At 48.6% G+C, this 14220-nt stretch overlaps 2 protein-coding genes across 2 annotated transcripts in view; both read right to left on the bottom strand.

Annotated features, from left to right (window-relative positions):
- LOC311368731 (regulator of G-protein signaling 12-like) overlaps positions 1–7567 on the bottom strand; it is a 10297-nt gene extending 2730 nt beyond the window's left edge. The window contains exons 1-3 of the mRNA XM_084487517.1: positions 7419–7567; positions 4943–6853; positions 2372–2461 (exon numbers count right to left, since the gene is read on the bottom strand). Coding sequence (XP_084343643.1) covers positions 2372–2461; positions 4943–6772 — 1920 coding nt within the window. The 5' untranslated portion in view covers positions 6773–6853; positions 7419–7567. The remainder of the gene's footprint in view (positions 1–2371; positions 2462–4942; positions 6854–7418) is intronic.
- Positions 7568–8982: 1415 nt separating this feature from the next.
- On the bottom strand, positions 8983–11301 carry msantd1 (Myb/SANT-like DNA-binding domain containing 1; the record flags this gene model as incomplete). Its single annotated transcript, XM_084487516.1, has 3 exons — positions 8983–9238; positions 10543–10863; positions 11048–11301. 3 exons carry the CDS (start codon positions 11299–11301, stop codon positions 8983–8985), a joined length of 831 nt encoding a protein of 276 aa, XP_084343642.1.
- Positions 11302–14220: the final 2919 nt, after the last annotated feature.

Here is a 14220-nt window from a genome sequence, read left to right as displayed (position 1 = left end):
CTGCTTACCGGAGAGAGGGCAATAGGGCACGCTGGAAGCCAAGCGTGTGTGTTGCTAATATTGTTATTGCGGCTTCCGAGACGACCCTCAGGCGACGGGAAGGGAAAGTGAAACGTGCCTGCCGTTTCCGTTTCAGATACTCACTCTTGCGTTTCACATTTGTTCACTCAAGCAGCAGGGCGCATGTTATCCAAATCGAATTCCCTGAGCGAGAACAATCAAGCATTTGCACTCAATACCGGAGCAGCGACAGAATCTAGGCTAAGTGCCCGCACAACCAAGTTTACCAAAACAAGCCGAACCGCACACGAACACGGCTGTAACACACTTGATGTGCCGGACATTTTTCTTCAAGACACGTTTCTACGTGGGAGTGATGCATTTGTGCATTTTAGAACAAACACCAGAGGAGGCGACAGCCTGCAAGAGGATGTGGACCAGATAGACTTCCACCACCACGGAAAGAAAATACTGCATTCCCACCCGTTCCGTCTACGCAGAAACTCAACCCGATGATGATCTTGCATGCGGTGGATCACGTGGTTCACCCTGCATTGGATTTTTCCAGGTTTTGCCATTCCGTGATCAACGGTTACCTAGATACGACCACATGTTTGCATTCTCAACCGTCTCCACAGGGCAGGGAGGCGACCTGACCCTAACGCTCGATAAATGCCCACACCGCCACAACACAAAGAGCCTCTTCGTATCTCATGTGCACACATGGACTAAGACCCTCGGAGGGGAAACCTAAGGCTGACACGCAAGATAGCAGGAGCAAGGAAAAGATGAAGTGTGCAATTCGGCATAAGATTATGTTAAAATATATATTTTTTGCGGATTCAATTCCGAAAACACAGAAACGATGAATGCATAAATAATGTGAAGGCATGAAGGGAAGCCGAATGCTGCCACGGAAAATGTAGTCACACACAAATGAAAGCTGTGTGTGTGTGTGTGTGTGTGTGTGTGTGTGTGTGTGTGTGTGTGTGTGTGTGTGTGTGTGTGTGTGTGTGTGTGTGTGTGTGTGTGTGTGTGTGTGTGTGTGTGTGTGTGTGTGTGGATTCTAAACATGGAGCCTTGTGGCGGGCAAGTGTGTAATGTGTGTTCTGTGGGTGTGTCCGTTTGTGGCTGTGATTCATGCATGTCTCTGTACTTAATGTTCTTCTGTTTGTAGCTGTACCCTTTGTGCGTGTGTGTACGCGCGTGCGTGTCTGTCTGCAAGACATATGCATGTCGTGGGCGGTTGTGTTCAATCCATTAATTGGAATCTGAATGTCAATAACACGCGTGTTCTGTGCACATGACTAATTGAGCGAGGAAGAGAGGGAGAGAGGGAGAGGTTGTGATTAAGAGACAGAGGGCGAGAGACAGAGAGATAGAGAGATAGAGATTGAGCGAGAGAGAGAGACAGAGACAGAGCGAGAGAGAGAAAGAGCGAAAGAGCAACAGAGACAGAGCGAGAGAGAGAGAGAGACCAAGAGAAAGAGAGAGAAACAGAGACAGAGACAGAGACAGAGCGAGAGAGAGAGAGAGCGAGAGAGCAACAGAGACAGAGAGAAAGCGCGAGAGAGAGAGAGAGAGAGAGAGAGCGAGAGAGCAAACAAACAACAACCGAAAACAAAGAATAGAATCTGAGCGCAGATCATCAAAGGGGTGCCTGGAAGAATCCCATGGCAACCCCCGACATGAGAATCTGTCGGCACGCCATTCGGCGGCGGTGGAAGCGCTCATTAGCGGGGACAAACACCCGGGGCCGGGGGCCGCGGAGGTGGCCACAAAGAGCACTTTGTCAGTCCAGGTCTCGCTGCCACCGACGCAGCAGAAGAAGAAGAGGAAAACGCCGGAGTCGAGTTCAAGGCGAAGGAAATTAAAGGTTTGGGAACGAGTAGAAAATGGAGCTGAAAGAGAAGGGAGGAGGAGGGGGAGGGGGGGGGGTGTTGGCGTCATGCCAGTGGCACAGGACTAAACTTTCCTGTGCATTTGCCCACGAGAACGGGGCAGGGAATGATGTCAGGCACTCGGCAACGGGTGCATTGCATTGCGGATGGACGTTCGTTCATGAGTCCACGGAGGACTGCTGTCAAGTAAACATAAAGGAAAACGAACAAAAAAAAGAAAAATCGAGGGAGTGGGGGGCGGTCCCTAAACAAACCACATTGTAGTGTTTTCATCCGTGCAGGGAAATAAATGAGCCTGAATCGGAAGCATACGATATTTTTGAAAGCTTTTGAAAAGGGGACGTGAAAACAAAAACTAAATACAGCACAGAGACAGACAGGCGCACACACACACACATACACATACACACACACACACACACACACACACACACACACACACACACACACACACACACAGTGTGGCCTACCTCAAGGTCGTCCAGGGAGCGCGCCATGCTGAGCCGTTGGCCCGGGCGCCGGCCGGACATGCGGGCCCCCTTGCTCCAGGACCTGGGGCCCTGAACATGGCGAGGGAGGGAGACAGTGAGTGACACACACATCAACACCCCGGACACAACAAGGGCCGGGCCCCCCCACCCCCCCACAGGGAGAGCAGGTTACATCATTCAGTAACCATCCCTTCATTTCAGTTACGTCCGTGTCATTTAATGGAGGATAATGACGTTGCGACATCAGGCAATTTCCTGAACTTGTTCTATAAACATCCTGACTGTACCGTCAGCGACATATTGTTTCTCTTTCGTCTGACACAAGTGCACCTATGGTCAGTCGCTTCGGATAGAAGCGTCTGCTGAATGCCTTCAATGTAAATGTAAATGTTGTGAACCAATGATATTTCTGTCCATATTCCAACATTGTCTAATCAAACCTTTGTGTAATTAGCTATATATATATATATATATATATATATATATATATCAAGACTCAAACTATTTTAACAACCGCGCAGATATTAAGAATCGGTATACAGCAGCACTAAGCTTCCCAGGAACTTTTTAACACGTCCAAAATGACATAAAAATGGCGATTTGGCCAAGGCCGAGACGTTACAGATCCCAAGATCAGATCGGCCACGGAGAAGAAGCAACAGCAGCAAATGGCCTGCCGCCTGTCAGCTAATGGGAGGTTATGTCACACAGCCGGGACATGCCACCGCCCCCCCCCCCCCCACCCGCCGCCCCCCGCCTCCCTGCTGGGGTTCAAGTCAGACATGTCACCCAATGAGCCCCCTGGAATTAGACTAAGCCAGCCAGCCCAGTGCCGAGCAAAGAGACGAGGCGAACAGGATAGTCATTATATATGAATGGAACAAAAACCACAGAAAGATCCTCACACGTCTGTCCGTTCCATCTCCTCCTATCCCCTCCTCCGAGCACGCTTCAGTGTTCATTACTTTGGCCCTCGCACCCCCCCCCCCCCCCCCCCCAGTGTCGTGCGTTGAGAATAGCTGAACCCGCTGCTGGGAGCAGAGACGAGGAAGAATTGCGGGCAATTACGGCGTATGACATGGGCTCTACCCTGTAATTTTCCTGGCTGGCTTCCTGTGCGAGATTTCTTTCTAATCTGATTGTGTTGGTGGCCAGAAACGAGAGGGGTTTTGAAGTTCAGTTACTTTAACACATATATACATATATAATAAATTAACACATATGCAAACTAAATGAGAGTGGATGGTATTGTTTGAGGGGGGGGGGGTGGGTTGTCATACTTCTAAAGAAGGTGAAGGTCTGTGTCCAGCACTTAAGGATTAGGTGTTCTTCATTTACCATTGACCAGTGGAAGTTGAAGTGTTGTGCCAACTGCCAAGATTTGTACTCAAATCATTTTGAATATAAACGGAATAAGACTAATACATCTCTAAAGTGATTTTGTGTATTCTCAGTAGTGCCAGAAAGGAGCAAAATATAGCAAAACAGGGACCTCTTGTGGACAACGAGGAGAACTGCACCGGACTACACTGCCCTGTTTTCATGACAATGACATCATTGACATACAACAGGTGCCGTCTAGAGCTCCGTTCACACCCACGTGTCCGACATGGACCGTTGAAACGGTGCTATTGTATTTCACATTCACTGGCAGCAGGAAACAGCCGTGACACCCGGCCGGTGTCTGGGAACTCACAGGGAACATTTTATACTTCCTGGACTGGTGTGAATGCTTAACACAACTTTAACACATGCGGTAACAGGAGCTGATGTTATAGGCTCACTGCGCAAAGTGAGTAGTAACACGATGACGCTATTGAACGGTCAGCATATAATATCCTGCAAAATGCGTTGAGAACGTAACTTGATAACACGTGGTTTTTCAAATGAGCTTCCTAAAATGTGAAACCCTAATCCATTTTTTTAATCTCTTGATAAAAATGATTTTTAATCCGTGACAGGAAATTAATGCTTTAGCCGAAGGATATCATTTAAAGGTGCAGTATGTTGCATTTAGTGGCATCTAGTTGAAAGGGCAGAAATGGAATATAATATTCAAACTTATGTTTTAATTAGTGTATAATCCCATACAAATAAGAATCGTTTGTGTTACCTTAGAATAAGCCCTTTATATCTACATGGGGAGAGGGTCCTCTTCTATGGAGCCTCTAGTTTCTACAGTAGCCTACAACAAACAAACCTTTTTTTAATTCGTAATCATATTCCCCTATCTTACTTGTAAACCATAACCTACCATTTTACAGACAAATAAATACAATTTTACAAATCACTGATCACATGACACTTGGCTACTCAACGCCGTCGTAGACCATGACATCATTCTGGATCACCTATTGGCAGCTTAACGGCCACTACAGGCCACGTAGCTTAACCTACGTCGTTGGAAAGGGAGGGGTTGGAGTGGAACTGAGTAGGATGCAATCTGCAACCTCATCGTTAGATGCCACCATATCTGACACACTCCACCTTTAAGAAGAAACGCATAGGAAATATAGGTCCGTATGGATCTTCCATACTCTATTTTCTTACTTTGTTGTGGCCTTCCTTCCGGTGTCTCGTGTTCTGTTCGAGGAACCTTCTGGTCCAGTCTTCTTTGGGCGGCAGCATCGCATTCGGGTTGCCCAGACCATATCCGTCCGTATTGATGTGGCTCATGGGCGGGGGCAGAAAGTTAGCGTTAATGCCGGCAAGGCTAACGCTCGAGGGCCAGACGTTAGGGAGAACCGTTTGGGGCTCTGGGGGCCCGCTGGGTCCTTTGGGCCCCTTCTGCCTGGAGAACCACCTCTGGCTGTTCCTGAGCGGTCCCCGCAGAAAGTTCTGTTTCTTCCCCGGAGGCAGGGGAGGCGGCGGGGGCTTGAACTGGAACTCGAGCCTGGGGGGCGGGCCTCCGTAGAGGCCGCTCAGCGCGTCCGGCCCGGGCAGGGACTCGGTGAGGGGGAATCCCTCGTCCAGGTGGCTGTCAGGATTACAGTGGAGGCTGGGGGTGGTCTGGGCCCGGCCCCGCGGTGTGAGCTCTTCATCTGCGGGGTAATCCCAGGGACAGCTGGGGAGGTGGACCCCCGTGTGGCTCCCACCCGGCGCCTCGGCCGGGGGGAAATCCCGGTCCGTCCTCTCCTCGGGGGGCGAGGCGTTCCCAATGCCGCTGTCTCCGGTGCTGCTGGCGCTGCCCTGCTTGCCCGTGCCCTGGCCCTCCTCCTCCTCCTCCAGGGCCGGCGGCAGGGCCTCTGCGTCCAGCCTGACGCGGATCCGCTCCACGGCCTCCCCCATGTCGCCGTACAGCACCGACACAAAGTGGAGCACATCCTGGGGGGCCGGCGGGAACTCCAGGCAGCCCGCCGCGTCGGGGTCCGGGGTGCAGCGGAACCCAAAACGCCCGGCGATCGCCATGTGGTCCCGGTGGCAGCCCAGCTCCGGGTCGACAAAGAAGACGTGGCAGGAGGCCCGTAGGGGGCCCTCCTGGGGGGCCCGGACGTCGGAGACGTTCGCCGTGGTCACCAGGCAGAAGAAACGGGCGTCTTCGGCGCAGACGGCGCCCAGCAGCAGGTTCTCGGCGGGGAACGCGGCCAGCACCGCCCCGGCGTCGTCGCAGAGGCGCACGCAGTCAAACATGACCTTCATCAGCACCAGCGTGTGGGTGTCCTGCTCCGTGCCCAGCTGACGGATGCACTGGCGGATGGCCTCCAGGCAGGAGTCCTCCGACTCCACGGTGCTCAGGAGGAGCTCCGTGGAGCTCAGGTAGCCCACCACCATGGTCATGTTCAGGAGGCTCCAGTCCGCACCGGCCTCCTCCTCGGGGTCGCTGCAGGCCGAGTCCCCGTCCTCCATGCACTCCTCCTGGGCCTGCTCCACCAGAGAGTCCAGCTGCTGGGCCCAGCGCGACATGTCGGGCTCCGACACCGGCCGGGGTTTGGTCTCAGCCGCCAGGCCCGGGCTACACACCGATGGAGGGGCCGGACCGTCCGAAATGGTGCGAAACACACTGGCCTTTTGGTAAAGATCCTTTCTATCGCATTCGTCCTCACCGATGGTGGGCGTCCCCGGGCTCCGCCCTTCCGCCAGCACGGCCAATCGCAGGGGGCCGTTGCAGGTGCCAATCAACTGAACCACGGTCTCGTGGGGGGCGTTGGACACGTCGGCGCCGTTGACAGCCATGAGGCGGTCCCCTTGTTTCAGGCCCACCTGGGCGCCGGGACCGGCCTCCAGGATGGCACTCAGGAGGCAGGGGCCCTGGCCCGTCACGGTGAAGCCGTAGCCGGCCCGGCCGCGGACGACCTCCACGTGTCTGAGATCCCCCGGGGGAGGATTAAGTTCGAGGTCGAGACGCCTCCGCACGCCCTCAGGCTGGCCCATGATCCTCATCGGTGTTGTGCGTTTCCTGTGGGAACCGCGACACTTGTGTTTGTTTGGTTTGAGTGCCAACACCGAGGTGCTGTTGTCATCCTGAGTGTACACAAAGAGAGGCAGGGTTTGAATTTCGATTGAAACAACAACATCGTCATTTAGAATTCATTTTTATCATGCTTTTTTTTTTTTAATCAAGCATGCAATTTTAACCAAAATAATACATAAATTCCAATGTTTGGCAATCTTTCTTTGCCTAGGCATTGTTTTATTTTTGACCAAGGAATGACAAGGTTATTCTAAATTCGACAGATTGCATTTAAACGAATTGCCCCCTCGGCACCTCCACCCACACAACCCCCACAACAGTGCCAGCTGGACTCGCCTCCTCAAGAACAGCTCAATCAAAGACCCCCACCCAGCAGCCCCCCGCCTGTTCAGAATGACGTAAACACCACCCACTTCAGTGCACTGATTTCTTTATTTAACCCATTTTTAAATATTGTTTAGACTCCAGGCACGCGTTGTGTTAACCGGTGGCCTCGGACTTTAACCGGGTCACCGAGGTTTATTCAAGTTTAAAGTTTGTAGAAAAAAAAAACGAAATCACCAAATCACAGCACAGCGGCTGCTTCACAAGAGCCACATTGCGGAGTACAATTACCTATTCAGCTTCTCTGGAGTTTGGTCCAACTTTCCAAGAGGTGTCCGAGTGTCCTTACAACGACGGGAATCTACACGTGTACATTTTTTTGCATCGAAACTTTAAAGTTTCCCTTTTTTCTTCCCCCAAGTATCCCCCCTCGGTGTGGAAGTGCATATAGACCGAGCGCCACCCCCTCCATTGACTGCGGGGATTACAAAGCGTCTTTCAGAGTAACCATGACACCGTAACGTCTACGGGCCACGTGACACGTCCTTGGGCCAATCGGGGCGATTGTCATGTTCAATATTCAAATGTTTGAAGTGATCCCATTGGCTGTGGGTTATCGGGCACTGACAGTTTGAAACGTGGTGGTCATGGATTACGAATACAATGGCCTGGGGAACGCACACTATGGCCTGAGTAAACATTGGGAATTGTAACAAAGTTAATAAAATATGTTAATCGTGTGGTTACATTGTTTTGTTGCAACGTGTAGTACTACAAATAATACACAACAAACCATAAGGAAGTTAAATATTACACAGGTGTATTGATTAGGGTTAGAAAGAAGAATCTTTTTCCAATACAGTTGTATTTGGCAGTGCAGAGGTACATTGGATACCTACCTAACAGTATTCTGACAACGATACACAGTATCATTGGCCTTGTAGAAATGAAATGCACTGACTTGACCTTGTTCCACTTGTTAACAATGCACCTGGTCAAAGGCTAGCAACGGCCCAGGCACTATGTTACAGAACCCATGACACACCTTCAAAGATCCTATTGTGCTTATACCAGCCACAGATTCACTTCATAATCGGTCAAAAGCTAGAATGACAGTAGACAGTGGTGACTCAATGATTTATTGGCTTAACATTGCATAAAATGTAGCATATAGTAATATTCAGCACATCATGCTCATGCTGAAAAGTTGCCCTGTACCGGACTCAAGTACGTTTGCCCCTGAGCACACCTCTCCGAAGTGTACTGCGGCCACGGAATTTAACTGTACTTGAGTACGGATGGCGTGCTCACACTGGCCAACGATCTAGACTTTAGGGGGCAAACGCACTGTACAGATGGGCATAGTGTGAGTGTGCCCTGAATGTACATGTAGGTTATGGGTGAATGTTTAAATGTTATAGCAAGATCTCTGTGTTGATAAAATAAAACATGTAGCCATTGCCAGAGTCACCTCTATGCCCATAACCTTTCTCTATATAATACATAATACACTTTTCCATATAGAACAATTGTGTTAAAAAAAATAAAAATACTTTTTTACTTTTACTTTTTTTAGAATGTTTTGAATGAAACCATTGTTTTTTAAGTCAGCCTACGCAATCAAAGACTATCTTCAGCATGAATCGGGGATAAATGAACAATGGACTGCCCTCAAAAAGGCCCCTCCTCTCCATACTGGCCCATCCTTCCCATGCATCTAGAAATATCTACAAGAGAACATCCTGCGAGTCCGTCTGTCGAACCTCTTCCAGGGCGTTCCTTCGTCCCACCGGGGGGGGGGGGGGCGGCGTCTCACTCTCACGGCTTCCCCAGGTCTTTGCTCCCGCCCGGGGGCCTAAGGTGCGGCCGAGCCCGGGAGAGGAGGCTGCACCAGCTTCTCCAGCAGGTTCATCATGCGTTCCTGGAGCTGCAGGGTCTGGATCTGGAGGAAGTTCTGCTGCTGCAGGGCGCGGCGGACCTCCCGGCTGCTCTCCTCCATGGAGCGGCTCATCCGGCGCTGCTCCTGCAGCATGGCCCTCATCAGACGCAGCTTCTTCCTCTTCATGGACACCAGCTTCCTGTCCGCACGCTTCCTCTTCCCCGGACGGGAGCTGCAGGGAGGCATGGAGAGTTTTGTTAAAAAAAATACTGAACATTTGTTTGACGTGAAGGGACGCCACACACATGGCATGTGTGTGAAGGTTAAAGCTAGGGTAGGCCGTTTGTTATCGATTTTTATATATTTGTCAAAATATTCTTGACATCCTGACAGCAGTCGATAAATCAAATGCTCTGACAAAGAAAAAAGCCAGGTTTTCTTTGGTTGGGTATTTTCAAAAATCAAGTTTAGTCAGACTGGATTACCCAAAAGAAAACTACTCTAGCTTGAGTTGTGGTTATGCAAAAAAAACAATTATTTGCTGGAACTGGAAAATTTGGTTGGAGTCAGTGTTTTGTGTTACATAATACTAATGAATGAAGTTAAATTAAATTAAATCAAGATATTTATAATTGTGGTTCAAATAATTGTGGTTTTCTAATTATTATTCTTCCGCCTCATTTTCCGAGGATATATTCTCTTACAGTTTCGAGTCATCACCACCAAACCAGTACCAAAGACACGGGCGTCAATGCAGTGTGCGGAGGTCACCAAAAAGTGTGTGTGTGTGGTTTGGAGTGTGTGAGGTTGATTGCTGGTCAGAGTCAGACAGATTGGACTCCAATACCCATACTACCATACTATTAAGTATGCCAGAAAAATATTTAGTATGTCCCAATACATGCCAGCATTCTTTTTACTATTCTGCTCCACATTCCTCTGCGCAGCAGAAGATACGTAACATCGACTGAGCCTGTGAGAGTCGATGGTTGGCACTACAGGTGTGCTAATCAGTGACATCACCTGTACTATGTCCCAATTGTACACATACTGTGTGGAACAGTACGTACTTTGTAAGGGAAACGGCCGAAAAATAGTATGACATTTGGTGCTGTGTGAGGCTGCACCGGCGTGAGGCATTGGGTAATCGTGCACACAGGTTGAACCAGCCATCCCGACCACACGAACACCCGGAAGATGGCTGGCACGAAAGCTAACCCTGACCCTTACACCTGCTCTATTATCATGCAGTCAAAACTCAATAAACTGATTACAACCACACCCTGTGTCCTGGAATCGGGTAAAAGCGTGTAGCGTGGACGTTGCTACGGTGCGGTACCGCTTTGACCACAGGGGGTGCTGTACCTCGTGGTCAAACCTAAACGGCCAATATGTGCGCGCGCACACACACACACACACACACACACACACACACACACACACACACACACACACACACACACACACACACACACACACACACACACACACACACACACACACACACACACACACACACACAAACCACCAACTCGCCTGGAGTCCAGCGACTGGACGCTGTCGGAGCTCAGTGAGTCGATCACTTCCTGTTTCAGCTCCATCTCGTCCGAGGAGCCGGTGTACTCGGGCAGGAAGCCCATGAGGCCCCCGGCCCCGCCACGGGCCCCGGGCCCCTGGCCCATGAGGCCCTCCGAGGACTTGGTGGAGGAGGTGGAGGGCCCACCCCCGGCCGCCGCGTGGAACTCAAAGGAGCTGAGCCGTCCGTTGTCCGGTGGCTTGGACAGGATGGTCTCGATGGCCTTGAAGTAGGGCCAATCAGGAGTCTCGCTGGCCTCCTCGCTGTTGCACTTGAGTCTCCTGGAGAGTGAGGGGAGGTGAGAAATAAGAGAGGGCGGGTCACGACCCACGTTGTGGTGGAACGGTGGAATCCAGGGAACGGCCTCCAGAACAGGAGGAAGAAGAAGCGAGAGGGCCTCATGCTTGGACCCTATCAGAGTTCAAACCTTAAACGCACAATCTGAACAAACCAAACTCCGGTTACCTGTACTGGAAGGACATGTTGGTGATCTTCATCTTGATCTCCTCCTTGTGGCGCAGTTCCCCGGTGAGCTCCAGGAACCGCTGGGACATCTTCTCGTACACCTTGGCGTTCCTCTTGCTCATCTTCAGCTCGTTGTGATGCTCCTCCCACACGAAGAGCAGGGCCTTCATCTCGCCGTCCGTCCAGTTGCGGGCCCGCCTGTGCTTCTCACTGTGGCCGGGCAGAAGGTAGCTGAAATTGTCCTCAGAAGCCATTGTTAAAAACAGCCTGTTTTTTCCAAGCCTATTGCACAGAATAGTCTTTAGAGAGTGTGAGGTGTAAAAAGCCCTTTGCCTTGCTGAGATCTCTCTCTAGACTTCACAGTGAGCAGCCCTGTGCATTAGCACACAGCACTGCCACCATCTCCTCCGCACAGCTTAGCTGAAAGAGCCCTCAAAATGGGGCCTAAGGCAGGAGAGAGATCCGGTTAAAAGCTTTTAGTAGGGGGGTGGGTTTCGTCACAAGTTGCCCTGGCAACGGTGAAAGGGGCCCTCTGTTTTCCCTCCCAGGCCACTCCCACCAGCTCTTTTTCTCGCGCGGGCTCCACCGGCTCCACAAAAAGCTTTTAGCTGAAAGGCTGCAGTGAGCGCGCGAGAGGCTGCTGACAGCTTTGAAATATAACACTCGCGGGAAGGGCGGGAGAGGTGAGCGAGGACACTGGCGGAAGGGGGAGGGGGAGAGTGTTTCCTTGGCAACTAGACTTCGGCAGGCTGCCAATGCGCGGTTGCTTTTTAAAAGCTTTTTAGTAATAGACAACTCTATTGTGGCCGGGAGTAAGAGGATTTGCCTCAGCACCATTACAGTTTAAGTAAATACTTTCAGTTGGCACGCAGCACTAAAAAAGCACGCGAATGCGTTTAACACGTGGGGAGTCAGGGAGACCGGCGGAGAGACGTGCACCGACTAGATCAGCCGTCCACACATATCCACAGCGAAACGAGAATGCTTGTTTAAAATGCGCATTTCACATAAGCATTGTATTAAAAAAATGCCCTCGTCTTTCTCTGTCTCCCCCCTCGGTATTCTCTCTCTCTCTCTCTCTCTCTCTCTCCTCTCTCTCTCTCTCTCTCTCTCTCTCTCTCCCTTGCCCTCCCACCGCGTTTGCAGGCCTACACATCTTTTGACTCATCTCACTTTATCTTCATTATAATTAGTGCCACTTTTTTGCTCTCCGACCGTCTTGACACGACTTCAACCCGATTAGGCCCATCTGATCTGGCCAAAGTCATTGCCCATCTGCTGCTAAACTGACAGTCAGGTGATGGACCGATGTATTGTTGCTTATACGCAATTTGGTAGCTCTGGCAATCGGGAATGAAATGATCAAGTGAGAGTTGATGTGACATGAGCCAGGCCTAGGGGTCTGTAATGTGTACCGTCAGTATTATGTCTGAGTGGTCTTGTTGACTCTAAGTAACAGATGGCCCTATAAATGTCAAATTCCTGAGGGAATCCTCTTTGTGGAATTATGAGTCCAACATCTTTGCTGTTAAATCTGATTTCCTTTAGAAAGTACAATATAATTGCAGTTATTAGATGGACCCCATTGTCAAACATTTTTAAATTGGTCTTATTCATAAACCTTCCAATGTGTAACTTTATAGGTTTCAGACTTGGTAATGTTATTTTTCCTTTATTGCCTTTGTTCATCCATTAAGGTGGACATAATCCACGTTTGTAATCCAAGAGAGTAGACAGACTAATCTAGAGTTAAGGGAGTCATTCAAAAGCCGGCCATTTAACAATAAAGTAATTGGCTTACTGAGAGCAAAGTCCCAGCAAGTCGGTTTTTTTGTAAATTGGTTGGCATTTCCTCATACATAAAAAAATATGGGTAAAACAGGTTAGTTCAGCACTGCCTGTATTTGTTATGTATATCAGCGGTTGGCCTATATCATTTGGAAGAGTGCATACAGAATGTACGCATACTGCAGAATTTTGATTTGGATCTTTTTTCAAGTTACATGCTAATATATATATATATATATATATATATATATATATATATGATTTTATTTTATTTGGTTTTATTTGAAAGGGACCATGTGCAATTAAAAACATAAATGTAAACATTTGATGTATTGCACCAGAGTTAACCTTAAGCTAATTTGCATCTGCAGTCCCAAATTTGCATCTGTAGTCCCATCCAAGTAGAAATAAGTGCTATCATAATTGGCAGCCAGTTTGATGTTTTATATTTTAAAGTATTTTAACCCTTTAACCTCAAAGAAGTCCCATATTTGCTGTCAATGAGTTTTTGAACTCAGTGCCATTTACTTTGAAGATGTCTGAATAATTACAAAAATGTGAAAAGGGACTGCTGTGAATACAATTAAATAAAAATCCAATTAGTGTTCAGACAGGCACCTGCACAAAACTAACTGACACACGGGTCATTTTTACAAATTTAATAGTCCCACTGTACTGAATATTCAATGCAAGTTGCTTGTTCTTTATACATGTTACTGCGGCCATTGAATCACCACCTAATTTGTACAGTTTTCATTTACCAGCTTTTTAAAACAAAAATAAAAACAGTCTTTAGATTCAAAACACTGCCCTCAGCGAAGGATAACTAGATTAACATTTCTTTTGGAAAAGGGAATAAAACAGTGAGAATATAAAAATAAGACACTTTATGCATGAAAGCAATATGTGGCCACAAGATCCGATTGTTCCTAAAATAATTGCAATGAGATGTATATAAGAATCAGCAATCCTGGGCTAATTTCTAGAGAATAGAATTTAATTGGTTTCCGGACAGAAATGTAACCACCAAAAAAATGCATCTCTTAAAATAGACCAGTAAAATGACATGCTGTTACAGTGTACACAAGTAATATTTTACTTTTAACTAAAAGGGGCCATACTTCACCATGTTGTAATGGAACCAGAAATGTTTGCACTTCAAAATAAAAATCACTCACGATAACCTCCAGACATGACATGAAACAAAACATTAAATAAATAAATCCTCCAGAGTGCGGCTCTGATCTGTAGTTGTATCTTAGAAAACGTTTAATGTAAATTTTGTGCACATAAAACACATACAAACAGCGCATACATAAAATAGAAAGTATAAATGTCTCGTTTTCACATCGGCCTACACCAGTACACATCGTTGTGGGTCTTTT

Source organism: Micromesistius poutassou (assembly GCF_964030765.1).
Source record: "Micromesistius poutassou genome assembly, chromosome: 23".
NCBI classification, from domain to species: domain Eukaryota; kingdom Metazoa; phylum Chordata; class Actinopteri; order Gadiformes; family Gadidae; genus Micromesistius; species Micromesistius poutassou.
The sequence above is the reverse complement of the archived record's forward strand: the minus strand, read 5'-3'. Positions and strand labels throughout refer to the sequence as shown.